Source organism: Centruroides vittatus, unplaced genomic scaffold (assembly GCF_030686945.1).
Source record: "Centruroides vittatus isolate TY-2023 unplaced genomic scaffold, ASM3068694v2 contig_2639, whole genome shotgun sequence".
Classification (NCBI taxonomy): Eukaryota; Metazoa; Arthropoda; class Arachnida; order Scorpiones; family Buthidae; genus Centruroides; species Centruroides vittatus.
The window spans coordinates 67421-89568 of record NW_027121680.1 but is presented as its reverse complement, the minus strand read 5'-3'; the positions used below and the strand labels follow the sequence as shown (position 1 = coordinate 89568).

Below are 22148 nucleotides of genomic sequence, written 5' to 3'. Positions count from 1 at the left end.
GTCTACAGTTTTTACCAGCTTATCGAACAAATGAATACGAATGGATCCTAGACCATGGATGGGCAACCTTTTTCTATGTAAGGGCCGCATTTTAAGACTGTTGAACTGATGCGGGCCGCATACAAGAGAAAGAGAAAAAAATGTTGGTAAATTAGAATTATTTATTCATATATAATTATAAATTAGCATAGGTATACTTAATTTAGCTTCTGGAACTGATGTAAACATAATATATTGGAAATATTTGGTTAAATATTTGTCACTGCTAGTTTTAAATTAGTTTTGATGTGTCTGTTAGCAGGTTTCTTGTTTTAATTTTTGCTAAATTCATTGCGGGAAAAACTATTCACATACAGAAGTTGTAGAAAATAACGCTTGAATTTTTGCTGCGTACTTCCTTAAGCTGGGAAATTGATATATTTATTCACATTTTATGCGTCGCAGGCCGCAAAATATATGAATGCGGGCCACAGGTTGCCCATCCCTCCCCTAGACTCATTCAACTAGACGCGCAATTAACTGATTGCCCCTGGAAGTCGGCTTCTTACAGAAACACAGCTTCCCTGTCATCAAATGTTACGACACGCCACTGAAATATGCACTACAAACAAATAATAAACAACTAAAAATATTATTAATATAGTTAAAAAATAACTAACTTGATATCATTTTCAAATGGTTTTATGTAAGGAGATGAAATCATAGTTCCAGTTTTCACAATTTGATCATCAAGCATCTGCTGTATATCATCAACAGATAATAAAATATTTGTTTCTGTATCTCCATGTATACCTAAAATAAATCTTGTCTGAAAAGATTTTTGAAAACATGAAAAACATGAAACTGATCTATAAATTTCCTTTAGTTATATTATAAATGATTTATTACTAATTCTTACATTTTCCCATTCTTGTTTCATTTTTAAATAAGATTTTTCAAGGTTATACTCTTTGGTGGCAACATCACTAATTCCAGCAATGTGTGGAATGTATTCTTCAATGTGATATTCGAACATATCATCTAAAGTAGTTTCTTCAGTATGTTTTAATTCAAATCCAATTAAATTTGACATTTCTTCCCAATGTCTATCCTTAAGGCCAGGATTGCATATAGTTTGAATTAATGGCATATGTTTTCTGAATTCATCAATATCAGCTTTTACCTGAAAATAAATTGTTATTAACACGAAATGAATAAGAAGACAAAGTAATTATTATTATTAAAATCATCTTTTATAATGGTTCGACTTCTGTACTGGTGTGAGCAAACAATTCACATTCAACCTTTTAAAAACCAGTAATAAAAATTTGAAAACAAACGTTTTCGACCGTTAACTCTGTCTTCATCAGGTTCTAACTATTGAGATTCAAAACTGTTCCAGAACGTATTCAAATTTTCGAATAGAACCGTTGCGCATTCGTGTTACGTGTTGGCATGCGTAATACGTGTGGCGCAAAAACACAACGAAATTACAATCCATATACAAACGAAGGAATGGGGATGTACATTAAATGGAGCTATGGGGAACATCCCCTTCGTAACAAAACTTCCAAGCTTGAGAAATGTTACACGCATCTTTAGAATTGATGCAGGTTGTGTGCAGTCCAGCCTTGTATATTTCCAGAGTTTCCAGGGATCGCAGATGGTCCAATCGGTGGGATATTTTAATCAATTCCGCGTTTTGCAGATCAGCACTTATGCCCGGGGTCGAGGCATAAGCAGAGAGGGTAGTGGTGCCTCTGTTGCGGTCGATATCATATTTATGCTCGCGTAGACGCTTGTCGAGCGACCGTTTCGTTGAACCGATGTATACAAGCTCTCTTTGGAATCTGCTATCCCATAATGGAACAGAGTATACCCCCGGTGCCATTCTTTTATCTACGATGTCCTTGGAATTGCGCATGAGGTCATATATAGTGTTACGTCTCTTGTAAGCGATCTTTTTGTTGGTGTATGCGGCAATTTCCCTGTAAATGGAGTCTAGGTGTTTATTATATTCAACCACAACAAGTGCTTGAGTGGTATTGGAGTCGTTAGTGCGTGTGTTGGTGTTGTCAGTACGATGCAAATGTGCAGACGCAAGGTTATGAACTAATGTACGGCTATAGCCGTGTCTTGTGGCTATGATCTGGATGCGCTCTAATTCAGATATGGTGTCCTCGATTCTGGAGTGGTGCGTGAAGGCTCTTTTCGTAAGGGCACGGAAGGCAGCTACCTTGTAAGAGAAGGGGTCCTCCGAAACGGCAGGGATGAATAATGGAGTGTAGCATGGTTTGTAATGGACTTTAGTGGATATTGTGTTGCCATCTATTTGCATATGGATGTCTAAGAAGTTTGCATTTGTGTTGCTTATTTGGTCAAGCTTGATGTGGAGTCCATATGGGTTGTTGTTCATTGCATCGAATGAACCTATTTATATTGGGCTTAGTTTTCCATAAGATAAAGATATCATCGACGTACCTCCTATAAATATGTATATCTGAATTAAAGAGGGGTATGATTCTTTGTTCCAGTTTTCTAATGACCAACTCGCATAAATCGCCCGACAGCGGGCTGCCCATCGGAACACCACGTTTCTGCAGATATGTTTTGTCGTCGAAACGGAAAAAGGAAGTGTTGCACAGAATGTCGGCTAGTTCCAGGACTAGTTTACGGTGCGCTCCGTGCGACGTTAGTATTAGTAATTTTTATTGTGTAAATCTTTTCACACGTGCTTGTAGCTTGTTGACAAATCCATCATCGATGCGTTCACATTCTGTGTCGTTGATGTATGTTTGCATCATGGAAGTGTATGTTTCTTTCTTCAATAACACGAGAGCCTTGCTTTTGTCCGCCTTGAGGACGATTATGTTATGGTCTTCCAACCATTTTTTGGATTTGGTGACCTGTTTCCAAATCGTATCCTTTTGTTTCCGGTTGTTAGCAGCTATTATCTTCAAGGCAGATTTCCATCGGTAATATTCCTTGTGTACGTCATTCATTCCAGAAATGAGGTTTTCGACGTCAGGCATGATCTTATGGAAACTTATCTTATGGAAAACTAAGGCTTATCTTATGGAAAACTAGGCTTATCCCATGGAAAACTAGGGCTTATCTTATGGAAAACTAAGCCCAATATAAATAGGTTCATCGATGCAATGAACAACAACCCATATGGACTCCACATCAAGCTTGACCAAATAAGCAACACAAATGCAAACTTCTTAGACATCCATATGCAAATAGATGGCAACACAATATCCACTAAAGTCCATTACAAACCATGCTACACTCCATTATTCATCCCTGCCGTTTCGGAGGACCCCTTCTCTTACAAGGTAGCTGCCTTCCGTGCCCTTACGAAAAGAGCCTTCACGCACCACTCCAGAATCGAGGACACCATATCTGAATTAGAGCGCATCCAGATCATAGCCACAAGACACGGCTATAGCCGTACATTAGTTCATAACCTTGCGTCTGCACATTTGCATCGTACTGACAACACCAACACACGCACTAACGACTCCAATACCACTCAAGCACTTGTTGTGGTTGAATATAATAAACACCTAGACTCCATTTACAGGGAAATTGCCGCATACACCAACAAAAAGATCGCTTACAAGAGACGTAACACTATATATGACCTCATGCGCAATTCCAAGGACATCGTAGATAAAAGAATGGCACCGGGGGTATACTCTGTTCCATTATGGGATAGCAGATTCCAAAGAGAGCTTGTATACATCGGTTCAACGAAACGGTCGCTCGACAAGCGTCTACGCGAGCATAAATATGATATCGACCGCAACAGAGGCACCACTACCCTCTCTGCTTATGCCTCGACCCCGGGCATAAGTGCTGATCTGCAAAACGCGGAATTGATTAAAATATCCCACCGATTGGACCATCTGCGATCCCTGGAAACTCTGGAAATATACAAGGCTGGACTGCACACAACCTGCATCAATTCTAAAGATGCGTGTAACATTTCTCAAGCTTGGAAGTTTTGTTACGAAGGGGATGTTCCCCATAGCTCCATTTAATGTACATCCCCATTCCTTCGTTTGTATATGGATTGTAATTTCATTGTGTTTTTGCGCCACACGTATTACGCATGCCAACACGTAACACGAATGCGCAACGGTTCTATTCGAAAATTTGAATACGTTCTGGAACAGTTTTGAATCTCAATAGTTAGAACCTGATGAAGACAGAGTTAACGGTCGAAAACGTTTGTTTTCACATTTTTATTACTGGTTTTTAAAAGGTTGAATGTGAATTGTTATCTTTTATAATCAATTCAAACATAATAAATATAGTAAAATCAACTTATTGTAATTGCAGATATTGTTGTCAGTTGTCTAATGTTAACAAGCCTTTAAACATACAAGTTAAAATATACATTAAGTAAACTTTTTCACATTTTTAGCCAGAACATAAGGAACATGCAACCATTGTTATCAGTCTTAACTACTGCTTTGTTTTACACATTATTTGTTTGCAGTACAATAGTTTAAATAGCCTTTCTTACTCGAAATACACTTGCTATTGGTAAAGAGAATACTGTAAAAAAGCAACAGCCAAACTTTGCTCATGAATTACTATTAATTACTAATAATAATTGTATTAAAATTTAATAAATCTTCAAGTTATGCATTTTTTAATTGGTTTAGCAAATCCTTTCAATCTGAATAAGATTAGAATTTAAATCAATAAAATCAGAATTTCCACAAATTGCAATCTTTATTTACTTATCTTAAAGTAATTAATTAATTATTATTATGTATCATTGTAGGCAAGCCCCAAAATGATCATAATAAGAAGATTCCACTGTATATGATAATTGGGAGATTCTGAATTTGGAGATTAATTATTATAAAAATATTATAACAGAATATTTTACTTCTTGATAAAATTTTAACAAAAAGGATGTATGTACATTTATTGTTTTCGAGAAAGAAAAGAAGCAAACTTTCTTTTCTTTTTGACTAAAAATTACTCACTATCCTATGATGCTGAGTCAGTTACCCAGCCATCTCTATAAAAAGTAGTAGTTTTTCCGCCTTTAAGTGTAGTTTATGGAACCCAAACTGGCCATATAAGTGCAGTTCTTATAAGACAGGATTCGCCATAATAATTTGCACAGTTCATTGGAGGTTCAAGGAGACCCAAACTGGCCACATAAGTGCATATAGAAGACATAAACCATAATGTATACCTAGTGCCTAGAAGATTGATTCTCCTGTTCTACATTCTCCAGTATACTTATCAATATGTTGATACTTAAGAAGATCAAACCTCAAATGAAGGTAGTATAATATTAGAATGTTTGTAAGCTCTCTCTCTCTCAGGTATAGCATTTACACAAGCGTATAGAAATATAGATATAGTTAGATATAAGCTCGTTTGAAATTCCATTGTATCTTCCAATGTTATCTTATGTCATATTTAGAGATATGCATACAGTATGTTTTTATTTATTCATTAAATATTTGTTGTGTTGTTTATTCGACTTCTCTCATTTACTGAACTCAAACTATTTATCACTCATGCAACACTCTACTTGTAAGAATAGCCCTCCTACTCAAATTTATTCAATATTATATAAATCGTGAGTTAAACCATGATTAGAAATAATAGTTCAACTGGTATCGGGAGCCTGACAGGAGATGGTGGTTATACGATCATCTAGTCTCCGCACATTTTTCACTCATAGAAAGCCATCCTTCAATCCAGAGGGCCAGTTTACCCAACTGGACAGCCGATTAAGTGGTACATAAGGAGCCAAACTCCATACCCCAGCCAGCCCCTCACATAATTTCTATGATTTTTCAAAATTTAATCAATATATTGATAGATATTATTGTATTAAAAATGTTTTAATATAAACTAAATATAATAAAGTGATCTATTAAGTTCATATATATGATCTGTTCAAAATTCCACTAAATATATACATATATATAAGACTTTTACAGGCTTCCACTTTTTAGTATATATATATAACATCATATATGTAAGTAAATACGATATATATATATATCATATTTACTCACATATAAGATGAAGTTTTTATTCATTTTTCAGTGATTCAAAAACCTATGTCATCTTATATGGGCATGGAAAGGATTTTTTGAAGTTTTGCAATTTTTGTGAATTATGTATGCACATTTTTTACCAGATGCTCACCCTCTAGTGTTTAAAAACAAAAGTATTTTATCTGGGCCATTTCAATCGTTCTTATGTATTCTCAAGAGTAAAGTTGAATAACAATAGGAAGAGCAAAGCTTTTGAATTGAATTCCAAATTGAAATTCCAAAATCACACAAGAGCCCGATATAATCCATTTCCACATGAAAACAGATGATAATTTGAAAATGAGAATTCGGAGAAACTCGTAAGTGTAATTGACGGAGAGTGGATTCGACTGTTAAGAGTTGGCAAAAAAGGTTCCCAATTGTCCAGCTTTACGTGAACAAATTATGTTGTCAATTTTACAAGATTTCTCCTTGAAGTTTAAAATGCCAGTAATTTTTGTGAGACAATGTGTGCATTTATGTGTATTTGATATTTTATCTGTTATTAAACGAAATAAAATTAGAATTGTATTAATAAATCTAACTTTTTTTATTTTGATCTTTAAAGTCACACCTCGTCCTATATGCAAGATCATCTCATAAGCGAATAAATACGGTAATTAAAACTAAATACTTGATATAAAAAATTTAAAACAGTTTGAAAAGTATTTTAACTCATAAAAACTAATAAATTTTATTATATGAAATAAAGCACATCATAAATTTTCTCGTGTGATTGTTGAAACTCTATTAATTATATATTTTTCTTAATTTAAATAGTAAACAATATATTTTAAAAAAATTTATTTAGCTTTACCCTAATTATCATATTCAATTGAATTAAGTTCAACTTATAAAATCAGATTTTCTATATTCTATGAAGTTTTAAAGAAGTATTACAATAAATGACACAAAAAACTTAAAATTTTAAACAATTACCTTCATTATAATTTTTAAAGGATCTGGAACATCTGAAAATGTTCTTTCCAATTTGAATAATGTTCGCAAAATAGAACTAATATCATGTTCTATTAATTCAGCATCAACATTCTTCATTGGACCTTGTGTCCAAATCCTGAAATACAATTTTAATTTAATTTATATACAAAAATTCTTTCCAATTTTTTTGAAATTTAAAGTAATGATTAAAATGTATCATCCAAAATTTCCAATTTAATAAAATGCTACTAAAATGATATGTATACATAAGAGAAAAACAATTAATAAAACAATCATTAAATATAATGATGATTAACAATACACTGTATACAGGGTGTTTCACATAAGGTGTTAGAAGTCAATAACTGTAAAAATATGTTTCTAATAAAAAAATTGATAAGAATAAAAGTAATATTTTTGAAAAATCTTTTCAATGCCATAAAAATACTCCCTTCTGGATGGGACAGGAGTCAACTTTGAAATTACAAATGGAACCATTCCAATTTTTAAAATAATTTTTAGATTCTGTATAGAAATAAATTTTTATTAACCTTTCAACAGTGGAACAGTCAGATGTGGCACTACCACTTAGTTGTGGAGAAGAAATGTGAAAAATTTTTAAAGTATTTTTTCACACGTTTTTTCTCATTACCATTTCGGAAAAAGATTTTGTAAACAGTTATGTTTAGTAAAGAAAAGACTTTTTTTATTGTTACATAATTCATTTTTTATGTGAATTTTTTTTTCACAGTAGTTTTTGGCGATACCCCCAAAAGAATTTAGCGAATATATACATCCCTCACCACTGCCACACGATTGCCCCTTGACGAATATATTTGTCACTCACTGCTGAGTGGTAAGAACATTTTTTCAAAAAATGATAATTTTAAAAATTATGATCATATGTATTGTACATTTTGAAAGATAACAGTCTAATAATAATGGTACTTTTTTTATGAGTTAATTAATTGAAACAGATTTCAAAATTGTTAATGATTAATTTTTAATCAATTCTTAAGGTGGTTAAAAAGCAGTACTCATTTTTAAATTAATTTCTAAAGTGAATTTAAATGAATGTTTGCAAAATGATGGACTGGATGTGGAGGACCAATTTCATGGCCATCTACATCATTGGACCTGACACCAATATTTCCCATGGCATTTTATACAGGATCAAGTTTTGTTTCAATAATCAATCAAGATTCAAGATATGAAGCAAAGATTAAGCAAAGCAAGTGCTAAAATAACACCAAACATATTACTGTCTGTTCAACAAAACTTTGTTACTCAATTACTGAAATGTTTAGATAAAAATGGGCATCTCTTTAAACATTTGTTAAATAACTAAAACAACAAAGGAACAGAAATTAGTTAGCTCATGAAATGTTGCATTTTTATCACATTCTTATCTTTCAAAACATATAAATACTTATGCTCATAACTTTTGAAATTATTATATTTTTTTAAAAATGTTCCTGTATATTTAAATTGTGGTACTCATACGGTAATGCTGGTACATTGACATATGCTAGGTGATACATGAGCTTTGGCTTGATCGTGGAAAGTCAAAAGTCATAAAGTCAATTAAATTTATCAAATTTATACATATATCATCATACATACTTACTTAAATTTTGTATAGAAGTCAACAGCTGCTTCATATAATTTTAAATATGGATCTAATTGTTTCAATAATGTTTGTCGAATAGGATAATTTGTAACTTCTAAGTCATAAGCTTCTTCTTCTTTGTTAATATGAAGAATAATATCTGCAGCATTTTGCAACTGATTATGTAATATTTGAGCTCTTTTTAAATATTGATCTATTTCTTCAATTTTATTTTGAAATACTAATTCCTTGATTTGTTTACCATAAAAATCCAATTCCTCAGTAAATTTTATCTTTTGTTCCTATAATAAAAAATTACTCAATATTTTTCATAAAATTTTAAACATTTAAGATGGCTAAATTTTTCCAAATAATTTTTATTTATATTTCCCTTATTTTTTAAAAACTATTATAAGTGTTTTAGAGATTTTTATTAAAATGTGAAGTTTAAATTACAGAATAAATATTTCTAACCAACTGTCTTTACTATTTCCAATATTACATGTTTTATATATTTCTTTTAACAATATTATTTAAAGTATTTTCATAATGCAATATTGATTAAAACTAATAATTAAATGTATTAAAATAAAATTGACTTAATATATATTCAAGTTAGTTAAATGTATTTGGTGCAGGCAAATAAAACTCAGATGGCTGGAAAAGTGATGTGCACAATCTTTTTCATCATTACAGTGTGTTGCTGATCAACTTTCCAGAACAGAAGAAGATAGTCAGTGCTAATTGATACACCAGAACCCTGAAAAACTCCATGTAATAAAGATCAAGCATCCAGGATTGCTATCTGAAATTATCTTCTTTCATGATAATGCATGTCCACACACAGACTCTAGAATTCATTCACTACTTGGACAGTGGAACACCTGTCTAAACGATTTTGAAAACTATTAAAACATGCACTTGTATTCATGTTCTGTTTTTCTGCTTGGCTGAGTTTCATTTGACTGTATCAAATATAAACATTTATGGATTTTCAAGTTTTTAAAATACTATATGTGCAGATTTAGAAAAGAAAGTTTTCTTATTTCAAGTAATGGTATTAATAATTTAATGTTTTAATATTTTAAAACAAAAAAACAGTTAGACTTTTAACTAACTATGAGGCAGTTTATGTCTTGTATGTTTTTCTTTATGTATGTTTCCTTATTGTTTACATCTGTAGTTTTGGTCTTAGAATGGATTGTTTGTTCATGTTTCTTTGTGCAACTCTTGGGTTGTCCCCCCTTTTTCTGTCTGATTGTGAAGGACTAGTTGGATGAGTTTTGAAGTAGCCCTGGGAAACAGATGAAAAGGAGAGACTCTTTTGGTTGGGTGCTCGAGGAAAGAGGGTATTGGAACAAGAGAGAAGCCAGGTTGGATGTGAGTTCCTTCTCTTAGGAAGAGAAGAAGGTCATCATAGAAAAGCACATGGCATTATGGTCTTTGGAGCCATAGCAGACATGTAGAAGATAAAGACAAAGAATCACTATGAAAGACTAAATAAGTGAAATTGGCAAACAAGATTCTATCTTTCTGTTGGATATCAAAGATCTGGAGTGTCTTTTCTGGTCCTAATACTTCTCCAAACAGGGAATGTTTCTATCCATTGTTGTCCAGAACTGTTCTCACAGTATTGTGTAAGTTGTCATTTCCTGATACCAGTTGATTCTGTACTAGCTACAAGTTTGGTTAGTAATATTTCATTTTAGTTTAATATGAATATGTAAGATAAGCTTAATTATATTAATAAAACGGTTGTGTATGTTTGGTTTGAGTTTGTTACTTGTGGTTATTGATTTCAATCCCAGATGAATGATTAGGGTGCATTATTGTTTAGTTTAAATCCCCACTGGCTGATATCCTGGGTCTTGTGGAGTATTTTTGAATGTGTTTTGTTCATTTTAATAAACTTCTTGTATTTTGGTTATAAGGGTGTATTAATTCTTTGGCCACAACCCATTATGAACTAACTTAACATTTCACAACTATTAAAAACATTTTCATTTATTTAAAAATATTTGTTAATTTATTATTATTAATATTACAGTAGGCCAGTGGAATCCCTTCTTTCAGTTAGTTTGTTAAATTGAGTTAACAAACTAACTGAAAGAAGGGATTCCACTATTGTCAAAGTACATTAAATAAGTATGAAAAAAATATTATAATGTACATTGAATAATTTATACTTTTTGACTCATTGACATCTTCTATCAGTGAATAAAAAAAAGTAATAATTTTTTCCTTTAAATCATGGGTCTACTGTATATTTAAATGTTTAAATTATATTTCTGTTACAGGTATGCCTTACTAATAAGACTGACTAAATCCTAGACCACCATCGTAAAGTGAATATCACTTTAAAGCAAAACACACTTCTTTTCATTTGGCTAATGTATATAAAATCCTAAAAACATATATCATTAAGTGCACAATAGATCTAGGCCTAAAAAACATGTAGTAGTAAAAAATAATAAATAAAAATCCCCATAGCAAGACAATTGCAAAAATAGTAAACATGAATATAATTGAAAACTGCCATATTAACAAAGCACTTTAAATTGAGGTATGCCTGTTTTACTAAATATTTTTAATGAATGAAAATTTTTTAAACATCATTTTAAACACATTATTATTTCTTTCACATGACTTAAAACTTTAACTATAAATTTATACTGTTATTAGTAAGATATTATCTAAAAGATAAATATTAATGTCTAAACTACATATTATTCAGAAGAAAAAGTGAGAATCTGAATAGAAAAATTGTGTTTGATAAGTGGAATCCAAAATTGCCCTTTGCTAACATTATGAATGCTAAATAATTAAGCTAGCAATTAAATATATGTTTTCAATCTGGATCTTAATTTTTTGTTTTGGTGGACAAGAAATTTAAACAGTAGATTTGTGCTTTAGGTTTATTTGTGTAATATGGAATTTTATTAAAAACTATTATATAAATAATATTCTATTTTAAAACAAAATAATTGTTTGATCACTAAGATTTCATTTTTGAAGAATATAATTAAAATTAATTTAAGTATAAAAATTCATTACCTTTAAGAGTTGCTGAAAATCAGTTTCTCTCTCATTAATCATTTTTCTATGTTCAGAAATAATATCAGGCAATTCTGACAAAAGACGGAAAGGCTCTGAATTTGAAACAATATCATCTGTAGTAAATTCGATATTTGATGCAAAGAAAATAATTTGTATTGCTAATTCTGCTATTTTTTCTCGTAATTGAGGTATGTGCTCAATTTCTACTCTCTTTATAAATTCCTGTTTAATTAAAAATTTTAAAACAAATATTCATAATTTTAATTTCTGTTTAAAAATTTTAAAATTAATAATAATGTTAGTAAAATAAAATATAATATAATGTTGCTTCTAAAAACAATCTTTAATAATATTTGATATTACTTTGAATTATTTGATTTCAAATTTTTGAAGGTTATTTTTATTTTTAGAAGAAATTCAATTACAGTTGTGATGATATAAGTGAAATGAGAGTTACAAGGATACATTAACAAAATGAAACCTTTATTTCATGTGAAATAAAACAGTTTGTTGGGATACCAACTCCACTCAGTCCCCACTTACAGTTTTACAATAATAGTAGTACAACCTTAATAGAATGAACAGATATCAGTAAAACCATTGTGACATAAATGAACTTTGAGTTTTATGCAATTAATATATATGAATCACAACCTAACACTTAAAACTAACTAAAACTAAAGACAGAAGACATTGGTATAGGGGAAGAACGACAGAAATAAAGATAGGTAAAAGTGGGTACCCGACCTGCAATGATAGTCTTGGGGTGGTGATAGTTTCCCATAATCTTTTCCTTTTCAGAATGATACATGAATTCTTGATTTCTCTCAACTCACGTTGATGTTGTTCCGAAGTCCTTATGATGTTTCTTTTCTCGGCCAGATCTGCTGTTGATTTTTGCCTAGACTTCTTTGTGTCTCCATTCGCTGCTAAGACGATATAGAGCGCACCACTTTTCCGTCCAATCCTTACAACGTCTCAGCCAAGAATGTCCCTTGTCTTTCTGTTAAGCCCTCGGGCTTTCTTCCTTTCCTTTGTCCAAGGGATTAGTCACCACCACCCAAGAAGAAAGGGTTAAGAAAGAATTTTCTGGAAGGGATAGACAATAGAAGAAGGAAGAAAGAAGGGAAACTATACAAAAATTAAAATAAAACCTATATAAAATATGGCATACAGCCACAAAGTAAAACCCTCAATTATCTGAGACAAATCCATAAGTGACATTTTCTACTTTTGTTTTTATAAGTAATTACTTTTTTTAATAATTTCTATAACTTCACCAGTAAGATATAGTTTTCATGAACTAACAAGCATAAAGTATTTATGTAGAGAATTATAATGATAGTATTTATTTTCACTTACTTGAGATTTCATTAATTCTTCTGTGTTTTCAGGTGTAGTTAATATTTGATTCTTAAGTTCTTCAAAATCATTAACTAATCTAAAATTTTTAATTTTGTAAAAATAATTTCATTATTACAGTCTATGGAAAATAAATATTTACAAATCTTCAATAAACGATTTCTTAAACTTTCTAAACACAAAACTCTACTTTTATTGGAGCTCACTAACTTATGGGATAAAATGCTGATTTTTATCTGGACAGGTTTTCTAACATCCAAAACTGCTGAATTTGGACTTGATATTCTGCTGCACTCACCTAAAATCAATATTTGGCATGCTTTTACCACAACTTTTATGCTAGGAATATTCTTTTTGGGAAAATCCCCTCAACAAGAACAGTAATATGCTTCATTACTGCACAGAGGTAGCACAGAATGTGCTCTGCAGTTTTATTACTCCACAATTGCATACTGCTGTAATGATGATGCCTGGAAAAGACATTTTTTATGCAAAATGAAAACTATCTCATATTACATGCACTATGTACTTGACTGTCCTCTTACTGAGGACTTCCGTCTAGGGGCAGACCAAGTTGATTGGACCAAGCCCCCTGAACAAGTGCTTCAAATGCTAGCAGCTAGTGAAGGAAACTTAAAGAAACTAAAGGAATTGATGGAAAGTGTAATAGGTCTTCTAGATCTATAAGCTCAGTGGATGCACTGGGTAGCATACTCCTTCTTGTAAGGAACAGGGCCCCGCTGTCCAATAATGATAATATTAATATTATAAGAGCTGGGATAGTTTAGTTTGTGGATTTAAAAGTGCAGAACAGGCTGCACAAACAAAAGTTATGCCAAGTTAGAGCGTTGGACCTAAGAAAATGGATGGGAGCCTGAAAGAAGTACTCGGTGGTCCAACTAAAAGAGTCTGAGATTGCCTATCGGACATGAGACCATATGACCCATGATTAAGGCATAGTCTCTTTAACCCTGTGATGCCATTAGGCAGGGCAGGGCAAGGAGTTGGCTTTATAAGGTCATATTACATGACCAATGCAGCATCTTTTGCAGCATCATTTTACAGGAGAAAGTGTAATCAACTGCTTATTCCCTTTTAAAAATATAAACAGTCTAAAAAATACTTAAAATTCTTTAAAACTGATGAGTTAAAAATTACTCTATATTATTTTATACATTGCTTATTCCCATTTGAATGAATATCTTTTATGCTTTGCATCATCCCATAAAGTTTTGATTGTGGAATGTTTACCATTGAAGTGTCCCTAATTTGGTAGTCTTAAAAGATAATATAGCACTACAAGTACAAAATATTTCTCCTGATAAGTTACTTTCTACTGTATAGCACATTAAGAAATGAATACAGCTTCTGGATAACAGAAATGGCAACTACATCACCTGATATCATATTTTCCCTTATAGATGGATTTTGGCTAGTAAGCTCTAATAAAACAGAGCCTTATGTTTATATAATAAATATTTGTAATAAATACAATAAAATTACATAAAGAAAATTTGGTCAAGATTTTTAAATGCAATTAATATCAATAAATGATGAATAAAATTTTTTACTTATATATCCTCCATATTATATATTATTTCTGAGTTATAAACTTTCTGATTCTCTACAACAGTAATTCCCAACCAGGGGTATGCACTTGGAGGTTTAGGGATATGCAAAGAAAAATTAATAATGGTGGATGTACTATAAGAATATTCAGATTCTGCATTGAGGCCTTTGGCAATGTCACATAACTTGAATTCAATAAATTGGTCTTCTGAGTTTTAAATACTTATATACAATTTATTATTAGTTTCTTTTTTTATTAACCAACTTCAAAGAGTGATGGTGTGGTAAGTTGAAAAGTAGATAAAACATAAATCATCACAACATTTTTAAACAAGTGGAACAAGTAAGTGAAGCAAAATCCCCTAGTAGTAATATTTAAAAAAAAAAAACATTGAAAGTAGATGAGAAATAATATTAATTAGGATTTTTTAAGTAAATACTTTCTCCTACTCATACTCAGATTCTTTAACATTATAAAAACAACACACCTTGCTACTGAGAAAGTTCATTTATTAATAAATGAAAGTTCATATTAATAAATGAACTTTCTCAGTAGCAAGGTGTGTTGTTCTTATAATGTAAATACTTTCAAAATATTCATACATCATTAGGTTTGACATCAGAAATGATAAACTACTATGATTCATTTGCTAAAATGAACGTTTGTGGAGATTTAAAAGAAATTTGCATTTTTTTGTAAATGCTTCTATAAAAAACAACAAAACAGGTTTGTGGGAAAGTACATAAATAAAAAAATAGATAGATTTGCGAAAAATTTTGGAAGAAAATACTAAATTTAATGACACTGCTAATCTAAACACAAATGTATCTACAAAGCCTTGCAAAGATAGAATACCACCACAAACAAAACTTTTTAGTTTTATTTTCTACTATGTGACAGCAAATTATCACATTATCTTGTTTCGACTGTAATCTTATAATTTATATATAAATTGTTTATTAATAGCAAATTTATAATTTTACATTGTTTCATGAATTATATTTTAAAATTTTGTTTAAAAAAACTAAGAGAAATAAACTGCATAAAAGCTACAGCTTAAAAATTAACAAAAATTAAAAAAAACTTTTATTAATTTTTACTAGCAGAGAAAAAGTGAAATTATTCAAATTATCTAATTTAAAATCTATTCAACATATAACTTCTGTATAAACCAATTCAATCAAACACTGTTTTCCTGGAGTTTGTATCTTTATTATCTTGTGTTTTTAAATTCCCACGATCTATCTTCAAAGATATTAACAGAAGATGGTGTGTGTTAAATGAATATATTGTTATTCTCTGGTGGATAATCTTGATAATGTGACTTTCAACAGATGTGTAATTTTTATTTCATATATGATAAACAATAACCAAATATATTTGTATTGCCAAACAATCTGCCAGATTATCTATTGGGCTTTATTAAAAGCTAATAGTTTAATTCAAATTATAAAATTTATCAAGAGATAGTGTCTTAACTGCCTATCTATAGCCAAATTCATTTGTATCCAATTAATTATTAGCCTTAACATAGCCCGATAAATAATCCAGCAAATTGTTTACTGATTTTTTTATTTTGACATCCCTGAAGATGGGTTATAGGAATATGAAAGTATTAGAAAAATAAAGTAATCCCTAGAAAAGCAGTCTTAAATGAATAAAACCTATTCAATTCAAAAATAATTTAATGATTAATACTTACTTTTCAGTAGCATTCTGATGAATATTAATCATATATTTTAAAAGATTTTGTTGCAAATCTGTAATTTGCATAGTTAATGTCTCCAAAAGTTCAATACCGTCTACTTCAAAAATTCCAGGTTCAGTTAATTTTGATTTTGCATATTTAATACTATCAGATATCTCATGATAATTATCAATAATTCTTGCACATTCACTATGTTTAGGAACTTTTGCTATTAATATATTTAACTTTCTTTCCTCCTAATTATAAACAAATTAAATAAAAATTAAATTTTGCATAATTTTTCTTATAAATTTGAAATTTTAATTTCATTAAGCAGTTCAGAATTTTATCAAGCTTTTCAATCAAATTTTTAATTTATTTAAATTTTATTTCAAAGATTTATCAGTATACATAACATATAGAATAAAATTAGATTCAGAAATATTTCTATAATATAATATATTTAAAACAAATTATAATATACTTGTAATTTATTGTTCTTATTGGTAAAATAATACAGTAATACCCCAAACTTACATGATAGGTGGGACCGAGCGATAACCGCGTAAGTCGAATTCGCATAAGTTGGAGTATAACTTCGCATATAAATACATACAAATTATTTTTAATTGGGGCTGGAGACTAAAGAAAACAATAATTTAGAAAAAAAATGTTTAATAAAATCTTACATAATACATATGTATAACAAATTATACTATTAAAATCGTAAACCGAAGTTAGTTTAATGTAGAAGGCTTCATAAAATCTAACAAATTCATCTGACAGCTCAAAGATTTTTTTTCTCCTGCAAAATTTCCTCGTAGCATGCTAATAATTTTTTTATTTCTTGTTTTGTAGAAGAAATGCGTTCTTCATTGGAGTCTATATTTTCTAAAATTTGTAACCCCTTTTCAATTAAACTGAAAGTTTAACCTTCTGTCAAGTTTCCAACTGTCATTTGATCATCTGATTGAACTGGGTCTAAAGAATCAAGTTTTGTCAATTCACAAGTTTTCATTTTTCTATCAAAGTCTTTAATAATGTTAACTTTACATTCCAAAGATAAAGTTTTTCTTTTCTTGTTGGATGCAGAATAATCAGTTCTACTTCATTTAGATGACATAGTAGAGTCTCTCAAGTCTCCGTAGATATAACAAATACAGAAATAAATAACACAAAATAAATTGTAGTTATGCGTTGATTCGAGTTACTCAATTTGAAAATCAAGTAACTCCGAGTTCGTGTAAGTCAAGGTATTACTGTACTGTTATAGAATATCCAATAGTGTGAACATGCAAGCAGATTGCAATTAATATGCAATTAATATAAGTGTGAGAAGTCATTGGGTCAAGACTAATGCTTGCATCACCTTTTAACAGTGTCAGATTCGCTAAACCTGCTCACAGGGTCAGTGGATGGTTTTTGTTTGTTTTATCAAGTGGTGGAGGAGTTGCAAGTTAAGTCAATAGGGTGATCCATTCCAGAAAGAATTCAATTCAAAACCAATTAAACAAAACAATTTTAATATAAAAAGGATTTGATGATTACATAAAAACTAATACAAAAGGAATACATCTAGATAGAGTGAACATATTTATTGTTTATGATATCAAAGGGATTCAAGTAGCTTACTACTTATATCTCTAATTACCGAGAGAGAATTTACAAAATCAAATGCATAATACCTCTTTCCATTACATAGACAGTTGTCTTTGGAGATAGGCAAGAAGTGTTGACGGATAGATGCTCGAGCCTTTTGCTCGTAGGGAGAGTCCATTGTGAGATGTGGATTTTTCCCTTTTATTTCATAATCCCCTCCAATTGAGTGTCTCCTTTTTATCCATGTGACAGAATATTAATGATGACTCAAACTATCAGATGTTCATCAAAATGTATGATAAGATCTAATTCCAGGAAGTTGCTAAACTGGAAAGGAAGTTTCATTTCCCTTTCTCTCAACATTTTCTCGCAAAAACCAAAAAATATGTTGTTTTTAACAAAAATATAATACTTTTGTAAATTATTAAATAAAGTTGGAGAAACATTTCAAATTTTATGGAAAGGTGCTTATTTCACCTCTCCAGATTCTCACATAAGTAATGTGTCCATAAAAAGGTAACATTACAGGCAAAGACGTATTAGGGTCAGAATGCCTTCCAGGCATTGTAAATATTTACATATAAAGTATATAATTGTAAACATATGAATAGATGAGTAAAACTGTAACATTAAAACACAAAAAGTTATTTTCAGACGGGTTGCCAAGTTCTATATGCTCAAGTCTACACAATGAGATGCAAATTTGATTTTGAAGCACACTAAACACTAGTGTACAGCAATGCAATTGAATGGAACCATTAAAAAATATTGAATTTTATAGAAGCATTTTTACTGATATTAAGTTATTAAAAAATTCTCAAACAAAATTGACAATATATTCTTGTGCTATAGCTTTTCTTATGTTGATCAAAAGCAAAACATCAAGATGAAAACAATATCTTACAAACAATAAAGTTACAACATGCTTAATGACAATGTAGTATTTAAGCATGATTGTCATTATGCAGATTCATACTGCTGAAGTCACAAGTGTATCTTCAGCAGTATGAATCTGCATTCTCATTGAACACGTTGTAACTTTATTGATTGTACTCACTAACATACATGCTATAATTTTGGAATATGCTAGCAAATTACACTAAAAACACTATCAATGTTATTCCTAAATGGTTATCATATAGTATAATACTTTTTGATAATATTCCTATTTAAATGCCACACCCTGCAGACAAACAATAAGTATGATTGTAGAAACATCTAGCATGCAATAAAAATTACATTGCCATCACCAAACTGAACAACAGTAATCATCACAGATAGAAATACAAGATAAAACTACTGTTGATAAAGGACAAATTATGAGACAATATACAGATCCTGACTTGTCTTGGTTGAAAAAGGATGGAAAGGCACATTCCATTATAGACTTTCTGAAAGAAGACAATCAACTGCCATTAGTAAGAAAAGAAACTTAAAAATGAATTTGGGAAGCCATAAGGAAACACTATGTTACATGTTAAGTCTACATTATCAAATAAAGTTTATCTATTAAAGAAAATATGTAATTTAAAGTTATAAGAAAATGGAAATACAGTCGAGTCGGCATAAGTCAAAACCCAGATAACTCAACACCATCGGTCAAGTAGTCAGTTTTCTGTGGTCCTGGCTGACTTACATAAACATTAATGTTAAAAAACTCCGGTTTACTTGACACCATTTAACTCGTCACCACTGGATAAGTTGACATACTTTTGCTGTCCCACACTCCGATAAGTCGTCACCCCCTCCTGAAAAAATGAATTCCCTCCGCACGTGTGGTGTGAACTCATTTTTTTTCAGGAAGGGGAGTCGATTTATTTATTAATATATAATTAATATATTTAATAATATAATAATATTACAGATAGAGCGTCGAAAGGTGGAACGTCGGTAATTGAAATGGCCGGAAACTGGAACGATTTTCAGTCGGACTGTGTCATGCTGAATCGAACTTTTTGATACTAAATTTACTTCTAAAGTATAATTTTCATGTTTTTTATATTCTTCAATATATTTATTTTGTTTGTACAAAATAAAGAAATAATTTTTAACGATACGATAGCCTCGATTATTATTATAAAAATTTTCGTTAGGCTTAAAATCGACGAAAATTCAACACGAAGCGACACGCAACGGAAGAAAAATTCAACAGGAAGCGACACGCAACGAAGAAAAATTTGAACATCAGACAGGTTAATATATTTTTTGTACATAATCGGAAAATTGGAAAAAATCACTACTTGGAACGACCCCAGTCCCCAATTGGTTCCACTTTTCGACGCTCTACTGTATTAATAAATATACATATTAATGAAAATGCCTTATCATTTTATGTATTTTTATGTATAAAATAATACTGTAACAGATAAACAAAAAGAAAATACACAATCTACATCAACGTCACACCAGAATCCAATTTTGCATTTTCTCACGCTAGAGGCATTAAGAATCCTTAGACGTTACTTGCCAACAATTGACAATTGCGAAGATGATGTTTTCAAGGCGTTCGTGATCATTGAAAAAGAAAGTCGAGACAGTTAAGTGCTCAAAACAAAACAACATTAACACGTTGACTGCCACGTGACTTTTTAGGATTCTGTTGTAAAACGCCAACTTAATTTAATTATATTATATTATTAAAAACTCTAATCAGAGTATATAGTAATAATCAAATAGCATAAAGAATGTGTTTTTCTTAAAATAAAGGTATTACGAATTATCTCGTAGTTGGCTTATGTAACAGAAAGCTCTTCGCTAAAGCCAAACTACGAGTTAATTCGTGCACAGACACGATTCGTCCTGTCACTTCGCTACAGCCAATCGGAGATGTGCGTCTAAATTCATTAGTAATAAATCGGATATAGAGGCGAACACATCACATTACGTCTTTTTTGAGTGTGTTATTTTTTATTTATTTTTATAATCAAATTATAAATATCCCAAAATGGATAAGAAAAGACCACTGAGTAAAAAACAACTTGATTACTACACTAATCTAAGTGATTCAGAATCTGACAAAATTTTTGGTGAGGATGGGGGAGTTTATTTGGCAGCGAAATGGTCCTGTTACTGTTTGTAAATGGAAAGACAAACGAGAAGTCCTTACCATTTCAAACATGCACGTTGTTGAAATGGTAGAGGTGTTCAATCGCAATGGAAAATGTTCGATGAAACCGAATATAATTCGAGATTATAATCATGGAATGTCTGGCATTGACGATCAGATCAAATGCTATCGTACTACACAGCTCTAAGAAAGACTATTAGATGGCCCAAAAAGGTTGCATTACATATTATAGAAATATATATACATAATGCGCACAAACTCTTTCAAAAAGCAACTTCTTCTAAAATAAAACTTATAAAGTTTAGAGAAGCATTCGTCAAAGCGTTAATTGGAGAAGAGATTCAACCAGTTTCAAAAAAAATTAAATTGCAGAAGCTCCACTATTTACAGAGTATCCCATCTACTCAGAAAAAACATCATCTGACAAAGCCATGTCGAATTTGTACCAAAGCTAAAAAACGCCGAGAAACGCGTTATTTCTGTCCAATCTGTCTTGAGAAGCCAGCCCTTTGCGTAGAAGATTGTTTTAAAAATTATCACAAACAATAAAAATATCGTTTTGCTTTTGATTTTAAATAAACATTTTATAATATTTTCTGTTCGTTTAAATTTATATTTCTGTTTTATAAATTATCACAAACAATAAAAATATTGTTTTGCTTTCGATTTTGAATAAACTTTTTATGATTATATTTTCTGTTCATTTATTAATAAATGTTCTGTTCATGTAAGCCAAACTTGATTTTTTGTTCTTGCCCCTGAAGCTATCTATTCATATTTACACTGATATACTACGAATTACATCGTAGCTGCACAAATATGGCAAGGAAACAAACTACGATATAACTCGTAGGTGGCGTCCTAGGCAGAAACGGTAACTACGAGTCATCTCGTAGATGGCAGTCAACGTGTTAAACGAATTTTTCAGTTTTTCATCTACAGAGTAATTGTAAATGGAGGACATGATGTATTGTAAGCCTATACTACTGTATAATGCACTACTGCATTTTATTAATTGTAGTTTTGTGGTTTTTTTTTTCCAACTTTCGCTTTAGTCGTCACATCAGATAACTTAACACATTTCCACTTCCCCTTGGGGTGTCGACTTATGCGGAGTCGACTGTATAAAGACACTCTCTTGGCCAAGATGGAGGAACTAGTTGGTCATATTTATGGCTCTGGGGAAACTGTAGCTGAGA

At 30.9% G+C, this 22148-nt stretch overlaps 1 protein-coding gene across 1 annotated transcript in view; it reads right to left on the bottom strand.

The window, feature by feature from the left end:
* Positions 1 to 603: 603 nt before the first annotated feature.
* Positions 604 to 22148, bottom strand: part of LOC136971619 (dynein axonemal heavy chain 7-like) — a 74824-nt gene continuing 53279 nt past the window's right edge. Inside the window, exons 11-17 of the mRNA XM_067266097.1 lie at positions 16299 to 16540; positions 13027 to 13105; positions 11662 to 11886; positions 8626 to 8909; positions 6999 to 7134; positions 899 to 1162; positions 604 to 808 (exon numbers count right to left, since the gene is read on the bottom strand). Coding sequence (XP_067122198.1) covers positions 644 to 808; positions 899 to 1162; positions 6999 to 7134; positions 8626 to 8909; positions 11662 to 11886; positions 13027 to 13105; positions 16299 to 16540 — 1395 coding nt within the window. The 3' untranslated portion in view covers positions 604 to 643. The remainder of the gene's footprint in view (positions 809 to 898; positions 1163 to 6998; positions 7135 to 8625; positions 8910 to 11661; positions 11887 to 13026; positions 13106 to 16298; positions 16541 to 22148) is intronic.